Here is a 21,118-nt window from a genome sequence, read left to right on the forward strand (position 1 = left end):
AGATGATTTCTGCGAGAAATTTGCCTAAATTTCGCGGTCATTTGCGTAAATGTGGCAATAAAAATTATTTTTACACTACCTTGTTCACTTCATTTGCTCACAGAAAACTCGAAGTTAAAATAAAATTTATGTATGTGTTTAGAGGTCATCATGTGTACAACCAGAAAGGATGTCGCACAAATTTCACGGAAAATGTTAGCCGATTTACACAGAGTATGTCAATCTTACTGTTAAACATGGAATTTATCGTTGGACCATAGGATTTATTCTGGACACACACACGAGTTATCTTCTCGCATCCGATTGGTTAATAAACAATGGAACTGAGTGGGCCATGTAATAGCTTGCACATGCGTCGAACCGTGAAACTGTCCCTTCAAGACTCCTGTGTGTACTAAAAATTCAAATAACTCGTTGTATATTTTACGATTTATACTAGTGGAAAGCATTATATAACTTACATTTATTATTTCTATTATTAATTTGTCAGGCTCTGTAACATATCAAATTAAATGGGTTTCTGCAACAAATAAAGAGACCGATAAGGAAATGAAATATGTCGTCCCATTGCATTTTTCTTTGTTATGATAACATCTCAAACCACGCATTTCTGTCACAAAGTTGTCTTTGAAATTAGCGTGTTTGTTTTAATAACTGCGATAACATATGATGTACACTGCATGAGGAGATTATGTAAGATAAATAAAAGCCAAAAATGTCTAAAACAAGACGAAATATTAAATTGTATTCCATTCCTTTTTAACTGAAAACTGAAAACTCGTAACCAATTTACAATGTGTCATGTAGTTTACAAATCATCATTTTTCCCAATATTTTGCCCTTGAAGACTAAAACGAAACATATTTTCTGTGGATAGGAAATTTAACTAAATAAATAAATTTGACTCTTGCATTTCCTGGGTAATTATAATTCACGTTTCGATTCAAAGAAAACTCATACGCAATACGAAACATAATACGTTTATTTAAGCATCTTGCCAATATTTTTTTCTCGTTTTTTTCTTTAAAACAGCAGGTGTTGTTGAACGGCTTATTTTATAGCAACGAGATTTTTGCTTGGTCATAAAGCGAAATGAGGAATTTTTCGTCAAATTCTTACACCAATACGGACGCTTCTATGAGAAACTGTTTCAACCTGGACATCAATTTCGACACTGCCGACTACTTTTACTCCTCAAATATTGCTACCGCTGTTGTGAATTCTATCTTCTCGCTGACGGCCGTTCTTGGAAATTTTCTCATCATTCTAGCTTATCAAAGAACGCCTTCGCTTCACTGTCCAGCTAATACACTTCTCTGTTGCTTGGCCTTGTCCGATTTCACTGTGGGACTTGTGGCACAGCCGAGTTTTGTGGCGCACAAAATTGGAGAGATACAACATAACCTCGAAATTTATTGTGCGACTCGGATAATTACAGAGACATCCGGGTACATCAGCTCTGGCATGTCGATTCTTACACTTACAGCCATAAGCATCGAGCGTTACCTGGCGGTGTACTTTCACCTCCGCTACAACGAAATTGTGACCAATTTCCGAGCACTGGTGACCGTGGGCCTACTGTGGTCCACGCTTGGTCTTACTACAGGCTCGAGATTTTTGGTCAAAGACGGGAGAAAATTCAACGCCATAACAGTGCCAATTTTGTTCTCGAGCTTAATCGTCACCTTTTGGGCGTATTCCAGGATCTACAAGCAAGTTAAGAGACACCATCGATGCATTCAAGACCAGGAAATTTCGGCCAGAATCACTGGCATTGCGAAATACAAGAAATCGACTGTCACCATGGCGTACGTTCTTGGTTTGTTCGTGTTGTCAAACGCGTCACTTGTCGGTGTTGTTGTAGCGCACAGATTACAGGGTTACACTAATTCGGTGAAAGTGGCTTACATCTATGTTTCTACGCTTGTTTTTATGTGCAGCTCCATAAATCCAGTAATATATTGTTGGAGAATCACTGAGATTCGACGAGCTGTAGTAAAAATGGTAAAAACAACGGTCTGTCTCCAACAACAGATTCAAAATACCACGGATAATTCCATTTTGAGTAAAGCACTTTAGAGCGGTTTTCAGTTTAGTATCGTAAAACCCAAACCAAAAGCAATCACAAGAAAGCAAACTAACACAATGAGCCAACGAGAACACAAGTCAGATGGGCGGAGACGCGCCCAGGCGTAGCGGCATCGGATTGGTTGAGGGAGTGGCGCAAGTATTTTGGATAAATCATAAAGCGTCATCATCCTCTGTCTTCTGTGCTCCAGGCAACGCATACGGACTGGAGTGGGCCAAGACCCTCTCAGTTCAATTTTGTGACTACAGAAACCAACACAGTAAACTTACAGAAAATGTTTGTGGGTCGCCAGAGGGAAAACTGCTCTGTCGTGGGAGATATAAGGCTTGGAAGCCAAAAATGCATTCACAGAACAAAGTTTCTGCAGAAAGCAATTCCGGATTACACTTTCAACGCTCATTTTGAAAACCTGCGTTCTAGCTACGATTAACCTGGTTTGCAACATATAGCAAAAGTGTTCAAGGGCTACTTTCTGCTTATACATTTTATATCGTTGGTCGTAAAGCAAACAGCTAATAAGAATAAAGAAAATCGCCAGCTAGAGGATGTTATCTTGACTAAAGCTTAACTGTACGCGACTGAAGACCACTGGCTTTGTAGCCACCGCACGTGACTTCTCCAAGCAGGGTCTGGCAGCCCCTTGCACTTCTTTCTTTTTCACTATGCGTGAGTTCTTGGTTTGTATCTGGTATCTACTGCGATACACTTTCCGGCCGTACCTTCTCATTTCTACACAGGCTAAGCGAGGCCGACGTGAGTTTAGCCACCTCTCTCTCAGAATTCTTATAAGACATCTACTGTTCTGAACCGCGAGCAGCATCTTATTTTCTTTCTTCTTTGGAAGAGAACGTTTGATGTCGGCTGAAACAAGCCGACAGTTTTAAGAACTGTTCGATGTATGTGTAAATACGCTAATGTAGCACATCAAATATAGTCTAATCAAGTCACATGTGTCTGAAAATAGGGTAGCAATTAACAACAACTATAAATTTATGTAGCGTCGATACTTCTTGACTGACATTCCGTACGCATTGCGGACGCTTTTTCCGCAGGAATGCACTTTACTTTTTGTTCCCAGGCTCAACGCGTAATGTACGTTACCAAGGGTTTTGTGAAAGCTTGTCGTCGTGCATCTAGAGAGAGAGTTTTCCCTTGATAAGGTGAGAGAAGTCAGCTTTAAAGAATGTATACTTATACTAATTATAACGATAAAATACAGCTGATAAAACTTTGTGTACGATATATGCGGCACGTTTGCATGGAATTTGTCATCAATGTAAATTAGCTCTTCTTTACAGTGTAATTAGCTCACCTTTTAATTCTGCTCTGAACGATAAACAAGCTTCCTTCTGTTTGATCATGAGAGCTAAATGACATTCTTCCAGCAGTCAGTAAGCGTATTGTCATCCTTCATCGCACGGGTAAATGTTAATTTTCAGTATTGCTTTATTTACGCGGTTTGTTTGACGAGCAAGTTTAACCCCGTTCGGCGCTCAATTGTTTTCAAGCGATTCTATTCGCTTCGGTTCGTTTAGCTAATAATTTACACTATCGAACAACTTTCCAAACAAAAAGCTTGATGAAATGCATTCGGATCGCACGAACAGGAACATGCGTGATACTTTTACACTTGAAATTAGATTAAATTCTTTGCAAGTTTGCTTTACTATGGCATGTGAAAGCCTTTGTGAAAACATCGACAATAAATATTTCGACTTCATTGTTTGTGTTTGATGACGCTTGTAAATCATTATTTCTCTTTGTCAAACAGTGCACGTAGCGAGTTTAGGTTTGTTTTGTTTCGTTAACTGAATGTTTTTTCAACATAAGAAGATCTCTTCCGATACCGTGTGGTTTTCGCTGGGCTTTAATTATTGGAATAGACGCTTAAAATACATTATAGCCATCTAACACGGTGGCAAAACCGCAAACCACAATACAGTCACTGGATTAAAAATTTAATGTCATCGCAGAAATTTTTTAGAATAATTTACAAGACGAACTGCATCGCACAGAACTCGATTGCATGAATTAGTTCTATATAATAGCTTCAGGCTCATTCAATTTATGATTGGATAATGCATCCCAATTTCTCTGTTTCTGTTGTGTGCTTTTCTTTTGTCAATTTTTTTTGGTATACAAGGAAGATGGAAAATTCCTGCAGGAGAGATGGGGGGAGGGGGGTACTCTTCAAGACTTTGGGTGGAGGTGCGTGACTACAGCACACTTCCACACTTCCACTTGTCCTATCCTATATGGCAGACAAGGGGCCCATTTCTCAAAAGCGCTAAGAACTTTCCAGGACCGTAAAGCCATTTTAAAATATCTGTAATTTAAAAACAAGTGTATAGGCCTGATACTTTGTGTGATGGAATCCTCTGTTCATATGAAAAATATCATAGAATTAAACAGCTCTGTAATTATCGGTATAAGGTTTGAGAAACGAGCCCCCAGGAAGGGTACTCCGGCTTGTAAATGACGGGGATGAGCGAATGGAGGCAAAACTCAGGACCCAAAAAAATCCCTAAGTCTTCCGACATTACCCAAAAAAATCCCTGGACCAAAAATATCCCTGAAAAAAAATCCCTTGTCAAATTACCCCTAAATTGCCAGGAGGGGCAAAAAACCTCGAGTTTGATTATTGATCATACTATAAATACGGCAAGGCACTTTAAGTTCGTTATTAATACCTAAAAAAAATCCCCTATTTGAATCAAGTCACCCAAAAAAATACTTGCCAAATTTTCCAACCCAAAAAAATCCCGGAATCGAAAATTTCAAACCCAAAAAAATCCTTCGATCATCCCCGTCATTTACAAGCGGGAGTACCCCCCCTGGGAACGAGCCCCTGACTCCAAAATTGATTCACTATATCAGAACAGGCCCTACCCAGGAACTGCTTTTGTTTTTATATCGCACTTCTCAAGGGATGATGTCATAAAAATCGTTCTGAAAAAAATATACCTACGTATATACCATACTCTATTTTAGACCAAAACAGCTCAAAAACCATAAGGATACCCATTTGCACCCCACATACCTACATAGCATATCTGAAGGAGTACTATCTTAATATTGTTAATTATGCAACAAATGTGCACACTGCCCATATATGGTCAAAATGTTAACGTTATCTGTCATCCGTACATAACAGATATCCTGCGATATATATTACTAGGTTGGGAAGAAATCTTGGAAATGAGCACTGCACAACCCCAGATTTTACTAGCTGCAAAATATATTTGGTTGACAATTTGTTGAAAAATAAAACAATTATCCCGCTCAATCTTGCGAGACATAATGTCTCATTTTAGCCAACTCAGCCTGCGGCCTCGTTGGCTAAATATCAGGCGATATTCCACGCGATTTCGCAGGATAATTAATTGTTAAATATTAGTCATGTGATATTAGTTATTTAGAACTTAATTTTCATTGTTAGTCTAACTAGTTAATTTACATAATTTGTAAATGCTATATAATTTGCAAATACCTAGTAATATAGTTGTTTTGTTACTTTATGAAATGATTAATAATTTCTTGTTTATGCTTCTGCCAGCTCATGTCAGTGTCAGATGAAGACAAGGTGTAAAAAAACATCAGCTTTAAAGTACTGATGTGTTTGGGTGGAAATGGCATCGTGTGATGCAAGTGCTGAGCCTACTCTAGAAAATCTTGGCCAGGGACTCTTTGGTGTTCAGTTGGAGGTATGCACGTACATGACTGTACATTTAATTAAGTGTAACTGTTAAAACAAACCAAATTCCAATCCCCCCCCCCCCCCCCCCCCAATGCAGCTGCCATTCATACTTTGAAAATTTAGTCTTAATCAAAGCTCAGATACAAACCTTCTCCAAGTATATCAGCCCCCCCCCTCCCCCCAAATATAAGTGTATTTTCTTAGATTATGCCTAAGGACAGCACGCATGGACAACACACCATGAAAAAATTGCTCCTTAATTTTAAGTTTGTATGACTTATCCTTTTTTTAATCTTCCTTGGTTGTAACCATCTCTGCTTTTTTTTACTTACTGTATTATTTCCGACATTCATGTTTCTATAATGTGTAGTTCCAGAAATATCCATACTCCCCCACACAGAAGGGTAATGGAATCTCAAAGACCAAAAATGTAAAAGAAATGTATGAATTACTAGAAGGGGTGGGGGTCAAAAATCCCTCCGTGGGGAGGATGGAATTATGGAACACCAATCGGAATTACTATTAGTTGACTTCACTGATGTTGTTTGTGCACCAGAGTGGCACATGTTTTGTATTTGATGCTGTTTTAATAACTGTGTATTTTTATACTCTTGGAATAAAAAAATATATACATTCCCAATTAAATGGCAACCCTGAATTACCCCCCCCCCCTCCCCCAAAAGAAAAGATAAGAAAAGGGAAAGTCATTTATAATTTAAATACATGTAACTGTTTTTAGGTGAAATTATTAATAATAATTTTTTAAAATTTTTGTCCCGTTAAAGGTGACTGAAAAATTGCTGGAGGCAGAAAAGAAGAAACTGACACAATTAGAGTTACAGCTAGATGAAGACACAGGCCGCGGAATAAGTGGTGTCGAGAAGGTCAGCTCAGTCTCAGGGGGGGGGGGTACTTGGAAAAGTTTGGGTGAAGGTGCTCTGCTGGGGTCAGGAACCCCTTCCCCTTCCCCATTTCAGACCAAAAAAGTTCAAATTTGCTATCCGGCCCATCTCAGACTACCGGTAATGAGTTAGTTTATATACCCCCATCTCAGACTGGAAGTGTTCAAGGGGATGTTTTTATTTGTAATTTTGTTTTCACAATACTGCAATATCCACCTTATATTTTAACCCATTTCAAAATGGCCTGATTAAGATAAGCAATAAGATATTAATTTTATTTAACATGAGTTTTTTCCACATTCAAATACCCCATCTCTAAGGGAAACCCCACAGGCCTGAGAGGTCAAAATTAACGGGACCCCATCTAACAGTGCATACCTGTGTAGCGTATATATAATGCTGCCATATATTTGCCTTAAAGTTTATCATTAATGTAAGGTGCTACATACATTGTACAAAACAAATACATGTAAATCTAACTTTCGACATTTTGCTGCTGACCAATTAACACATAAAAACTTGGATCATTTCAGGCAAAAGAGCTAACTCGTCAAAAATCAAACTATGCGTAAGTAGAAGTATTTATGTCTTAATTAACCTATCAAATTTTGTGAATATATCAACTATTAAATCATGCAGGTACACAATGCATTAATCCATGATGGACTCAGTAGATCCTGTACTCATTTTCATTTTTAACAGTCTTTCCCATTTTAATTATCATTGCATTAAAATTGTATTAACCTTACAGACGTCTATCAACACAACATCATCAGCTGGCTAAAGAATATGAAGAAGCTGCAAGAGGATTACTGAGAAGATCAACCAAACAGAGGAAGGTAAGTCAAACTCTATTAGATGCAAACTACATTATTTTTAGGTTTGTCATTTTTTTTCCCAATTTTGTCACTTTTGTGATGTATCCTAAATAATATAGGCATTAAAATTATAATAATAACTTAAACCAAAATAATAAGATTATTGTATTATATAATTTTCATTATCAGTAAGTATTGTATTATAATAATAATATTAGAATTATAGTAATTAAAGTTAATATAATAAGAATATTATGAAAATAGTATTAATTATTACCATATTGTAACAATATAAACAATATTATTTTTTGTAGTAAATGTTGTCATTATATAACTATTATTATCATATTTTTATTATTTTAGTTGAACAGTATTAAAGGTGATGCCATACTGGTTTTGTTAATAGGAAAATATTTTTTTATTTTTCTTAAGTATTGTATTGTAGTTTGTTATTATTGTAAATATAGTTAATATAATAACAATATTATAATAAATAATAATAACATTATTATTACATTGTAATAATCACAATGTTATTGTTGTAATAAATATTGTTATTATAATTTATTATAGTTGGCCACTAACTAAAGGTATTATGCCGTGACTGGTTATTTTGTAAATTATAGGATCACCTTACTTCAAAGTATAAATAGACATGTTAAAACTAAATTAAAATATTAATATGTACTGCTGACAGTACATTAAACAATTCTACAAAAATTGTTTACAGTAATAATGTACTTGTAATTCCATGTACAATCATGTTTTAAAATATATGGATATTTTTTAAATTTGCCAGAGCGGCAAAAATGAGAAAGGGGAAAAAATTTTTGTGACCATCTGTAGCTACAAAATGTAATGCTCAGATTTTTTTTACTTATTGTAATGTCACTCACTAGTTTCATAATTTGTCCTTGTCCTTTTCCCTTTTTTGGCAAACTGAGCTGTAAAATAAGTTTAAATTTTAAATCATATTTTTATATAGTAGTGGTAGTTATTTCTTAGCCATCAAGCGCAAGCAAGCACACTATTTAGTTTAAGTTGATGAGAATTTTGTTTTGTTGTAGTCCTCTAGAAGTCTTCCATCACTTGGATTTAAGCAGACTGTCAAAGCAAGGGTAAATATTTAGCTTTTGCTTTTTATATTAATTTTGTATGTTTATGTATATTTTGTAAGGTGTTTGGACAGACTCATCTGAAATATCTCCATATTAAGCCTCTCAATCTGCAGAGATCCCAATGAGGTCACTTGATAATTTCAATGGGAAGGTCAATTTTCTTCGCTGACTTGGTTAAATTAGTTTAAAGGGAACCTCTGCTCCTGAGGGAAGTTGACGTTGAGTTGTTTCAAATAACACCTTAATTACAAATTTTACCAGACAAGGGAGACATTAGCATTTAATTACAACCATAAACGGAAAAGACGTCAGTGCCTTGCCCAGTTATTTCAAACAAAAGAACCCCTGCTTTCTAACAATAGCAGGAATGCACAGTTGATGTCATTAAAACAAAATGGTGGCTCGTAGGAAATTTAAAAGCACAAAAATGACAAATCAAAGGCCCAGAACGATCCTCATTTGCTGCCGTCAATCATTTAACTGTGCCTCTTATTAAACAGAAGTAGTTCAGTTTGACATGTGCAAAAGGTTAAGTTGATGGGTTGTGAATCTTGTGTTGGTAGATTTCAATCCATTTTTTTGTTGTTTCTTTGATTGACAGCAGCAACGAATGTACATTCATTAGTACTTATAATTAGGTTTTAAAAGAGTCTGACTTAAAAGGGTCAGAGATAATTGCAAGATAAAATTGTGAAGGTCCATAAATTAACCATACCTTGCCCACAAAAGGGATTTTTCCTAAGACCCTTCCGGGTATGGACATTTTCTGAAACCACACATTCTAATTTTTTTTACAATCATGGATAAAAATTGATGAAGTTACATGTTAAATAATAATATTGATATTATACCGAATTCAACTTTCATGGCTCATCTTTAATATGCTTGTCAACATTTACCTTGTTTTACAGCCCACTATCTTTGGAAATCTAGTACAAGAAGATTTGGAAAACCACAATAGCAATGTAAGACCTTAACAATAATCAAGATTGTAAAATTCATTAACTATTATATTCATGAGGGTCAAACCAATCCCAGACACTGTATTCAGATCATTAAAAACTGTAAACCCCAAATGAATAAATCAACAAGAAATTAACTTTTGATACAAACTCCTGCTCAGCTAATTAGTATTCATTAACTTTTGATACAGATCTCTACTGATTCCCATAACATACTTTGCATTCATTTATTGTCTTCTTTCACAAGTAGAATAAAATATTCGCATCTAATCTGTATGGCCGTTTACATACAATGGCTCGCCTATCAGCTTGCCATTGTAAACGCCCATACAGATCTCCCGCTCATATTTTATCTACTACTTAAATAGTCAAGCCAAAATCAATAAAATTTCAATGTACTTCTATCATAGAAGTACATTTAAATTTTATTGATTTTGGCTTGATAAAATTTATTGTTGTGGCTTTATCATATTGCATGGGGTTGCACATCTTATGTGAATGATGCCCTTCACTTCTGTTTAACTGTTTAGATGCCTTGCCATAATTATTTATATTAATTATTTATAATACCCTTCTGCATTCACTTCAATGTAGTTCGGTAATATATTTTTTATTTTTTTACCTAGTGGATTTACCACAGTTTAATAAAGATCCTGGCTCACTTCTATCTCCTCTCATCAGGTCCTGCCCTAACTGGCATGCCATTTCAATTTCTATAGCTTTGGGAAATTAAACTGTAATCTGCATTTTAATAGTAACTAGCGCAGCTGGAATTAGTTGTTTCATTTTGTCTTCCCTTGCAGTCTAGTGTCAAGAAGAAAACCAGCCTTGCTCCATCAAGGAATCCTGCTCACCCATCAGACCTTACAGGGGTATGTAACTGCGCATGCAACATCGTGTGTTATGCTCGTTCATGAGTTGTGTATATACTCTACAATATAACAAGAGTATGGAATTTATTTGTCCAGTTGTCAAGGAAATCATCACCTGGGTTGAGAAATTGTACCATCAAAAACTTGATCTTGTGATGAGGGAAGTCTAACATTACAATGGCAATCTTGACTAGAAAAAGCTTGAGAATTAACATTACAAAAGGTGCTTCAGTTGACCAAATAGATGTTTATGATGTAAAAGTTGTATTTCTATGCCATGCCAAACCTATATGTGATAGTGACGAGACATTCGTAATATTTTGATTAGTTGAGGCTTAACTAACATTAATTGCAAATTTATATTTTTTTACATCATCGAAGAGTATTGAGGCCCTAATTCAAGCAGAAATAACAGATAGTACTACATAGGTCACTGTTAATTGACCAGTGCTTGTTGTTTTTGAATGACATTCCCATACATTTGTTTGTAGGATGTGGTGTTTAAGGACGGACATGTGAGAGCTGGAACATTGAGTGGTCTTATTGAGCGTTTGGTTCCTCTATCAAATTATTACCCTGATGTAAGGATTTTTAGTTCCAATATACAAATTATCTTTTTTTATAAGAATTACAACAGGTTAATGATCAATATATAGTATATTACTATTATAATTAATAGTTTTTAGTTTTGAAGGTATTATTTCTGGGTAATTGAATTACAGCAGCTGTTACAGTACTGACATAATTTATTGTGTTATTTATTTTCCAGAGAACATATGTGTTTGCATTTCTACTTTGTTCAAGACTGTTTATACTTCCTAGTGACCTGCTTTCAAGAATTTCAAAGGTAAATCTTCCATTTTCAGGTTATAATATTAAGTGAGACAAATATATATTACAGTTGAGCCCCGTTGTTTCCAAATGTTTGTTATTTTGAAACAAATTCAATGGTCGTAAGGTTTATTAATTAATGAAATTATAAATTTATTTATTTAAATTTCAGTCTTGTGCTGAACAAATAAAACATGCGACTCCTGAAGAGGTAAGTTATGAAGTTTTAATTAATAGTCGGTATTTATACAAAAATAATCAGTTTGTAATTCAAAATGAGGGCTTTGTTATACTGACAGTAATTTTAGGCTATTTCAGGACTGACCAACTGGTCACTGAATTAAATTAAATACCACAGTAATAAAATTTGGTGTATACGAGAACAATGTTTTTAATAAGTTGTTAATAAATTGAAATTAAAAATTTATGCAATTTTGGTTATATTGTTATCATTTTTAGGCAAAGGTGCTTGCCTTTAATTTGGTTCAACTTTTAAGGTAAGCCATAATGCATTTCTTATAATATGAAGTATGCAAAGTAGATTCAGTTATTATAAACCAAAATTACCTATTTTTTGTGCCTGTTTGAACACTTCAACAGCTTTACTTTTACCCCCATTGGTATAACTTATCTCACTTAGCCAGATTGTTAAGTGAAATCTCGTCTTGAGACCATGTCCACAAACAGATGGCACAACCTTCTCTGGTCAGTATATTTTTTGTTTATGTGTGCACTTGCACTCGGGTCAGTTTTTAAAATTCTAGCCTTCGATCCAGTGATTCATTGCCTTGTTTGATGCAGCGAATGGACTGAGACATTTCCAAATGACTTTAAGGATGAGGTGATGATGATGCATATCAAAGACATTACCAGCTACTGTGCATCTCTCACTGTGGTAAGTACTTGGACATTCTTATTATTTACAGTAAAAATAAGTAATAAATAAATAATCTATGTATTTATCATAGCAATTTTTTCTTGGCTCTCCAAAGCAAGGGCGTTTTGTAAAATAACTTTAAAGCACTCCTTACAGTGTAACTAAAAAAAAAAAAAAAAAAAAAAAAAAACAAAAAAGAAAAATAATACTTATCAAAATTCACGAAAGATATTATCACCATCACTGCATAAAAAGGCAAAATTCTGGCTAGGTTGCTAATAAAACAAAGCCTGTTGTTGTTTTGAGGAAGAACGATTGAAAGGAAAGGGCTGGAATTCTGTCAGTCCACTTCGAAATAACAATGTGGAAATTTGAGCTGCCGTTTATGTTTAATCTGTGATCACATATCTGATTGTTAGTAATTTCATCAACTTTTTTGTATTAATTTTTTCCACCTTTTTCTTCTCCCAAGGATTTAAGAAACATGGTAGGGCAGATGACTCAATCTTTGTTCCGAAAGGTTTGTAGAAATTAAAATGCTTTGCCTTTTGATAACATTTTACAATTGTAGAGTGTTGCAGCACCACCGATCAAGAAACTGAAACGTTTCTCAATCAGTTGTAACCTGATGAAAATTGATTGGAGCTGTGGTTTTTGTAAAGTTGCTAAGAAATGTGACGTATTGTCATGACAAACTGACGTGTCAACTTTCCAAGTGCTCAGTTGCTATGTATATAGAGACCTGATTAGACGATGTATACTTTACCATCGAAAAAGCAGCTTTTTGTGCATAACTGGTAAATGTCATTGCATTTGCTCGTCCAAACTAGGGCCTGTATTGTAAAAAAAATTTGAAAATCTGTGCTGAAATGTATATAACAAAGTACATTATCTCTACTTCCTTCTTAAGTACTGCCAAATTCTCAGAACTTGGATTTAATAAAACTACATGTACTACTTAGGTCGGATTCCCACTTGCTTGCAATTATCCTTTATTCCCAGACTTTAGTTACGGTCAAAATCTTAGTGTCTTACATGAATTAATTTCTCTAATACATAAAAGTGCTGTCAATGGTTTTGTGACATACAGTGTAGCAACCTATTGTAATAATGCTTTATCTTTATAGCTGGCTTTGCTGGATAAGTATGAGGAAATTTTACTGAAGGCAACAGCCGCTGCAGAAGACAGAAAACTGACTGGTTCAACAAAATACAAAGTATGTGGGTACTAGCTATAGAGAAACGTTTTTAATTACCAGCTTTGTTTGTGTTTGTTTTTTTGTTTTTTTTGTTTGTTTTCTTTTTTGTTTAGTACTTTTCCCTGAACTTTTAAGTGTGCACAAATGCGTGTGTAAAAGGAGGCTCTGTAGTAGATGTTGAAACCAACACAAACTGATGGCGTTCATGTACATGTCCAATAGTTAGCTTGAAAAAAAAAGTAAGAATCGTATTTTCTTTAACTGATATACGCCTGTTGATCTTTTAATTCCTAATTGTTTGTTGTTGTAATTGTTTGTTTGTTTGTTGACAGTGTTGTCTTGAGGTCTGCCCCAGTCCTGTGATCCTGGCCCAACAGTTATGTCATATCGAAATGGTAATATTTGCTTATTTTCGGAATGTCACTAAATAATTTTTTAATATGTAGCAGTTCTGAAATCACCGTAATACATAGAGTGAAACAAGAATCACCATGGTTGGTTTTGCTTTTTTTAATGCAACTTAATTTTCCGTAACGTCTAAGAGAAACGGACAATAATTAACAATGCATCATTGCGTTTTTAATGTGCAAAAAGGTATTGTTAATCTAACTTTGGCGTATTCACTGTCTTGCCAGGAACGACTTGCCAACATAGGACCAGAGGAGTTTGTACAAACTTTCATTCCAAGAGATGAAGCTGATTTTAGAGTAAGATTGATCAACATGTTTCTGTGAAAACTATTCCATTTTCAAATGGGCTTTTTTGCAAGTTTTTGATTGCGGTCTACGAAAAAAAAACAAAGGAATCTGTTGCGTAGCGTTAGATACAGTTATAGTTTCTACATCAAGCAACATAATAATGAACAGCTTGACCTTAACGCTAGTAGTTTTAGTAGTTCCTGGAACAGATGCTGTTATCTCTGAAGAAAATCACTGAACAAAGGAAAATCGATATCAGATAAAATCGCAAAATAAACGACAAATAAAATTATGTAATTAATGATTATAATTTTCATCCTTTTTCTTACCTGATTATTTATGACTATTTATTTTGTTTATAGTCAACACTGAGCTATATCAAGAAAACAAGTAGTTTAGAAGCCTACATTGAATGGTTCAACAGACTGGGTTATCTTGTGGCAACTGAGATATGTCTGGTAAGTAGACACGCTGCCGTATCTTTATCACATTGGGTTCGTTGTTTCTAATACTTATATTAGTTGCTAATTGATGATTATATTTTTTTTGTACAGGGGAACAAAAAGAAACTCCGGGCAAAAATCATTGAGTATTATGTTGAAGTTGCGACTGAGTGTTATGACAAAGGGAACTTTAACTCAGCGATGGCTATTATTGGTAAGAAGAGGTGTGTAACAATATATAGTGTACCTTCGAAACTTCCTACCGCTTCGAAACATGATCATAGCCTTGGTAGTTTAGTAACGCTGCCTTATGTTAGTACAAAGGGCCTTATGTTAGTAAAAACTTGATCTCAGCGATGTGTTTTTTGTTTTCTTTGTTTTTTGGAAGCAGAGGCTGAAGGCCGCTACTATATCTGACATTTTGTATTTATTTGGTCAGGGAATGTGTATTTTTATCAAGGAAAAGTCAGGAAATTATGATAATTAATGTCTGTGGCAACCATACATGTAGTTGAATTGATCATTGATATCTTGTCGCTGAAAAACAAGTTGGAGTGAATTTAAATTGGTACACATCCCTCCATCCTCAAAACCCCGGCCAGTTCAGCTAACAGAATGATTGTAAAGAAATGACATGCCACAGTGCTTTCTTTGTAAAAGCTGCAAATGTATATTAACTTTTACAAGAAGTGCGCGTTCAACTGTTTGGTTTGATTTCAGCTGGTTTAAACATGAGTCCTGTGACCAGATTAAAAAAGACGGTAAGTTTTGTTCTCATCTAAGTTTTCGTTTCTTATCTTTGTTTTTTTTTAAGTTTCTCATGCATAAATCGCACAAATTCTAACAAATTCAAATTCTGAAATATACCATCTTTATTATTTACTACAAATTCTGAAGGCTGTATTGTAAATAAACATGTGTTATTGTGTGTGCGGCAAGTGCCCGACCCAGTTCCTTGCCCAGAAGCCTAAAATTAGAGATGTTTGAACCCGACCGAAGTCAACGTCTTGTGTTCTTCGAGAAGACAATTTTTTGGTCGCAGCCCATCTTTCCATCCCCCTTGGAGTATATTAATAAAAAATATGAAAAAACGAAAACTGGCGAATTGTTGGGTGGCTTCGTAAAACCAGACTTATCCTTCGCACTATCGTTCCTGACATTTCGCTGAGTGGAGAGAGAGACCGTAGCTAGTCAAAAAAATGTTCAATTCCTTTTTTAGCTTCTTACAGAATTGCGCCTATTGAAAACGTCGCCCAGTTACGCATGCTCCGTGTCTTGTTTCTTGCTTGTTTGCATTTTCCGTGCGACATTTTTCAATGGGCGCGCCTGTTCTGTAATGTGTTACTAATTTGAGATGCTTTCTCCTCATTTTAAAGTGGTCCAGAGTAAAGTGTAGAAAGTTCGACAGACTGGAACGAGAGATGAATCCTGCATCAAACTTTGCTTGTTATAGAACGATGTTTAAAGTGGCTACCGAGAGTAAGGGGGGTAGGGTAAGTATTATTTTGCTACCTTTACTGCCTGCTGTGGCCCAGAAGACTACAAGACCTGGACAATGGTTTTGCTGATTGTTGAAATTATTTTATTTTTCAGTTTGAATTCGCCATTCCTTTCTTCAGCTTGTTTGTGAAAGATGTTTATTTCCTTAATGAGGGACACTCTAACAGGTTTGATTTTTTTTTAGTGATACATCATCAATAATATGGATATGTTTCTTCTTTTTCTGAATGAATTAAAACATTGACAACAAAATGGTTTAATTCTACCGTCGTTGTGTGTCCTTATTTGCATTTTGTTTAATTTCATTTTTTTCTTAATTTCTTTATGCAGACTTCCAAATGGACATATAAACTTCGAGGTAGATAGTCCTTTGTACTCTTTTGTTTCTCTGTTTCCCCTTCGTTGTTTGTATAGTAGAGAGCATTAATTTTGCACGTTCATTCTTTCGACACTTGAGTGGTCATCGCTGTAGAAAGAAAACGGTTGTCGGTTTTGTTTTGTCGTCGTTGTTGTTCCTGTCATTGTCGTTATTTTTGGTTTTTGTTGTTTTTCTTGTTACGCTAATTACTTCAAACTTGACTTGCAGAAATTCTGGCGGCTTTCAAAGCTTATAACAGATTTTGTCACTTGGAAGGAAGCAGCTGTAAGTTTTCTTAGTCTTCCCTGACTTGACACAAATTACTAAAATAAATAATTAGCTAACTCGGTGTGGTTACGTTTCGTAGTCTGATGTTTTCGTAATGTCACCAGAGTGCAGTAGGCCCAACACCTTTTTTTAAACAGAGAAACTAGATAGATACCGTCCTTATTATCAAAAGGATTTTTGCGTCTGAGATTGGGAGGGGTACAATGTACTTTTTTTAGAGGGGAGGTATTTTCAGAATTTTACGGTGCTTCTAAAGTTACACTATACAATAAAATACTTTTATAACTAACCACTCCGTTTACGCGGAAAGAAAATCCATTGATCAGGAATGTATGGATAAACTTGGTACAAAAAAATTATCATTTGTTCTGTTTTGTTTCTGTTTTTTATTTTTATTTTCTGTTGTTTTTCAAGTGCAAATATGACCGCAACAGAACCGTATTGAATTACCTGATGACTGTACCAGTGTTGTCTGAAAAAAGTGAGTTTTCATTGTTATTCTTATCAAACGGCCTGCCTATCGTTATTGTAAGTAAGACTGAAAGTATTTTGACTTTGGACCATGGCAATAAGTTCCTTTTGTCGGTGGGAAGCCAGTTTCTTAGAATTCATTGAGCCCGCGGTACACGTACAGATTGCTAAGCAACGTGACGTAGTATGGATTTGAACCGATGAACGTGACAACTTTCAGCTCGTGCTGTGTTTTTTTTTTTGGGGGGGGGGGGGGAGGGGGAAGGGAGGGGGGCGCAGCGGATTCGACGATTTGAATGTGCATTTCTTCGTATGTTTCTGTGACAATGCCAAAATGAGTCTCTTCGAACTATTTGAGTGCGTGAATCTTTAAGTGGACTTACGAAAGCTCGTCAGTTTTGAGATTTTCTCTTCTTTTTAACTCTTTGCTGGCTTTGCATTGGCACTTTGGCCTCTCGCAATAACAGAGTAATTGCATTGTTTGGTAAGAAGGGGGAATGTGGCATTTCTATTGCTTGTAATACGCCCTTTTGCAGTCAATCAAGTTGCTTAGACAATGATTTCGTCTAGTTATTAGATCGATTTTACATGACTGACGCGAGAATTTTTCCCGCAGATTTGGCCTTAATGTCGTATGAATGCGAGGCGCCTGAAACTCAGTTTGAGAAAGAAAGACGCAAATCACTGAGGTGAGTACTAACACGAACAATCTCGTACCCAGACTCATTCGTGAATCCGCCAACTGGCAAGGATGGCAGTTGAATAGGCCATTTCCGAGTTACCCTTTGCCTCTGTTTCAAAACGAGTCCAAGTGCAAAACAATTCACATGAAAATGAGTTTCACCTACAGATCCATTTTCATGCAAATCAAACTCATTTTCATTTGAATAGTTTCGCACGTAGACTCGTTTTGAAAAAGAGGCATTAAGTAAACCGAAAATGGCCTATTTTGTCGCATTCTACATTTCTGCTGCCAAACATATTTAGTTTAACAATTAATGTTGAAATCGAAAAAACCCAGTTGTTACATCGTGGACACAGTGGGTGCTCCTCTGAGTCTTCATAATAAAGGCGTTATTGGTTGGGTTAATGTTTCTTCCCGTTTTTATTTTCAGATCTGAAAGAAATGCTGAGAAAAGATAACACGATATCATCACCGTAGTGATAAGCTATAGGCCTGCCCTAGTATCAGTCCGCACTCACTACGAAGAACTAAATAGAAGTTGCCTAATTGCTGGATCTTAGGCTGGTGCGTGTTACGGGCTCAAACGTTCATGCCGATTTGTGTGAATCCCTGAATCCAAAAAAAAAAAAAATTATAAAATATGTGCTTAAAGCAGTAAAACATCTGGTTACTAGCAACTATCAAATAGCTCTTTTCTCTCGCGCGATTGCTCTAAATACCTCACGTGACACAGTCAAATGGGCTATCAATTGATATACTCCAGTTTTCAAAATTTGCGTTTTTTACATTCACAGCTTTTGTCCCAAATAATTTGCTAAATTGAATAGAACTGAATGTTTTAAATAGACTAGCAATATTTTTAAATGCTTACAGTATTTGTCGTTTAACGGTTTGGCCGAGATTTTACCAATAGAGCGGGCTTATGTGTAAACAAAAATCGTTTTCGGAAAACCTTTCGCTTCTCGAAAGAGATATTGTCCGCGGACAAGTATTCTTGCATCAAGCGTCCATTCCTTTGTTGCAAAGTTGGGTGAAGTGAACGCGCTATTTGTCATGGGTTTGACATTATGAGTGTATATGTATTGTATAGCTACTTATTGATTGATGTAGATACAATGCTATGAGTTGAGTTAGAACACTTGCCTAAACACCAGCAACAGTAGCAATTTAAAACGAGCCATTCGCTACCTACAATCTTTGACAAAACCATGGTACAATTACTGTTTTTCTCACTTGAAACATGAAAAATTAAGTAATTCCCTCTCTCCCCCTTTACAATGTTGCGTAACATGCAAAACAAAAATGCCTTCAATTGCTGCCTACTTTTGCTCACAAACTGAAACGCACTGCACGAGGAGTTTGGGCACATTGTGCTATCCAACACTGAAACGGGAGGATGGGGTGGGTGTGCCAACGAGTTTTGTCAATGATTGAAGCTCCTTTTATTTTCTTAAGTTTTTGTTTTTGCTGCTGCTTTGTTTGCTGTCGTTGTTGTTGTTGCTGTTTGTTTTGTTTTTCTTAATAAATAGAATAGTATCTTATAATATATTCTGTACTAGACAGTCGGAGCCGAGCTGGATAGTCGCCTTGAGAGGAAATTTTACAGCAAAATGTTGATGTTCTTTGCTTTGATGTTTTACCAAGGTGGTGTTTTTACAAAAATGTTGATGCTGTTTTTATACAGAGTGGTGTGGTGTTCTTTTGGAAGCATCAAAAGTGAAAACCACTTTTCGTTTAAATTATTTGAGCGAATGCCACATTTCGTTTAAATTATTTTATTGTGTTAAGAAGAATTTAGGTGTTTTATTTTAAAATGAACTAGCAACGGCTTGTTTACTTTGGAAGTATTATTTATTGGTAGAGAACCGAATTGTCCCTAAATTTTTATGTTAAAGCTTCTTTAAAGCTAGTTGTATAGAATGGCATTCTCTATTCACAATGTAACTAACTAATATTTATTTTAGTATTTATTGTAGTTATTTATTTCAACATTGAAAAAATTATTAAGGTTTCCTTCTTATCATAACGGAATTTACAATTAAAAGTGTGAGCAAATGTGATTCTGCTTTGTGGTTACATGGACTTTTACTGAGTTTTTTTAAAATGAAGAGAGCAGTGGTGTATGAGTGTAAACCATGAGAACCATGTTAGCATTCATAACGATTTTTGCATTTGCTTTGACGAATAGCTGGCGTTCGTGATGTAAGCTTTCCCACTTCACCACGGTATTTTCATAATCATTATCATTTATACACGATAGAATTTTAAAGCACAATGCTTGTGCGATCATGTAATATGTATAATAAAAATTGAAATACAGGATGAAAATTAAAACTAGTTAAAGTCGCCGATATACAAGATAAAAACTGAAATGTAACTCCAATTTTCGATTTTCACTAGGTATTCAGCAACCTTTATAAACTTGGGTTTTTTGCACCCAGAAAACCCGAGCCAGAACTCAGCTTTTCCACTGAAATGCGTTTCCTCTGTTGGGGAAAAAACCAAGTTGTGAGCAAACGTTCACCTGCGATCAGCCTAATGTTTTCACTGTCTTCGGAGTCGTAATCAGAAGCGCACAGTGTTACGATCTAGTGAAAATCAAACCGACGGAGTCGTTAGCTTCGCCGCGGTCAAACGTCTCAGGCAGCTTTTCGTTCCATTTCGGCGTTTTTTGTTCATATTCAAGTGTTAGTATGAGCAAGGATAGATAAAAATAGTTGCTGAGTGTAAGCATAATCCCATTTCCCCAGATAAACGAGTGTTTTTACTTCTTAAATGTTCCGCATCCGAACCAAAGTGCTTTGACAAATGGCGCCGACAAGTCCGCATATTGCTATTTTCAAACACGTAGAACTTTTTTAGTAAAGCTTTAAAAAATTTAGTAAACCCTTAGGACACTGGTAATGTATCGAACTTTGAACTGTGAAAATTAAAACTTTATATCTTTGCAGTACTTTTCTTATTTTTTGCATATTTCTGTCGTTTGACCGCGGTCAAGTCGTTAGCAGACTTCTGGTTCTGCTTATGACTCCGTCGCTTATTTTGATCTATTGAAAACTAGGTTGTCGGAGTCGCAAGCAGAAAAGAAGTACTCGGAGAGCCTGAGAGCTAGCATTGTGGTTGGTTTGTTCTTCCCTTTTGCTTGCGGCTCCATCATTCTAGTTCTCACTTGACCATATGCGACGGAGTTATAAGCGGAATAGGAAGACAATGCATACGTTCTGATCTTTCCGACTCCGATTCCGTCAAGCTTATAACTCCGCTTACGACTCCGAATCTAGATTTTAACTAGTCGTAAGCCCTCCTACGA

General features: G+C 35.7%; 2 protein-coding genes across 2 annotated transcripts; both read left to right on the top strand.

Annotated features, from left to right (window-relative positions):
* The first annotated feature begins 1,086 nt into the window (after positions 1-1,086).
* LOC144650699 (adrenocorticotropic hormone receptor-like) lies at positions 1,087-2,941 on the top strand. Its single transcript, XM_078510430.1, has one exon. It carries the CDS (start codon positions 1,093-1,095, stop codon positions 2,077-2,079), a length of 987 nt encoding a protein of 328 aa, XP_078366556.1. The 5' UTR covers positions 1,087-1,092; the 3' UTR covers positions 2,080-2,941.
* Positions 2,942-3,127: 186 nt separating this feature from the next.
* LOC144650689 (ras-GEF domain-containing family member 1B-like) lies at positions 3,128-19,873 on the top strand. The gene is made up of 27 exons (XM_078510418.1): positions 3,128-3,249; positions 5,646-5,793; positions 6,572-6,670; positions 7,222-7,256; positions 7,440-7,527; positions 8,574-8,624; positions 9,536-9,589; positions 10,390-10,458; positions 10,950-11,039; positions 11,228-11,305; positions 11,462-11,500; positions 11,749-11,786; positions 12,091-12,184; positions 12,639-12,686; positions 13,294-13,383; positions 13,698-13,760; positions 14,001-14,072; positions 14,426-14,521; positions 14,618-14,720; positions 15,227-15,267; positions 15,883-15,999; positions 16,100-16,173; positions 16,337-16,364; positions 16,593-16,649; positions 17,067-17,133; positions 17,740-17,812; positions 18,239-19,873. The coding sequence occupies exons 2-27, from the start codon at positions 5,719-5,721 to the stop codon at positions 18,264-18,266; spliced, it is 1,767 nt and encodes a 588-aa protein (XP_078366544.1). The 5' UTR covers positions 3,128-3,249; positions 5,646-5,718; the 3' UTR covers positions 18,267-19,873.
* Positions 19,874-21,118: the final 1,245 nt, after the last annotated feature.

This window comes from Oculina patagonica, chromosome 4 (genome assembly GCF_052425735.1).
Source record: "Oculina patagonica isolate OP01 chromosome 4, crgOcupat, whole genome shotgun sequence".
Classification (NCBI taxonomy): Eukaryota; Metazoa; Cnidaria; class Anthozoa; order Scleractinia; family Oculinidae; genus Oculina; species Oculina patagonica.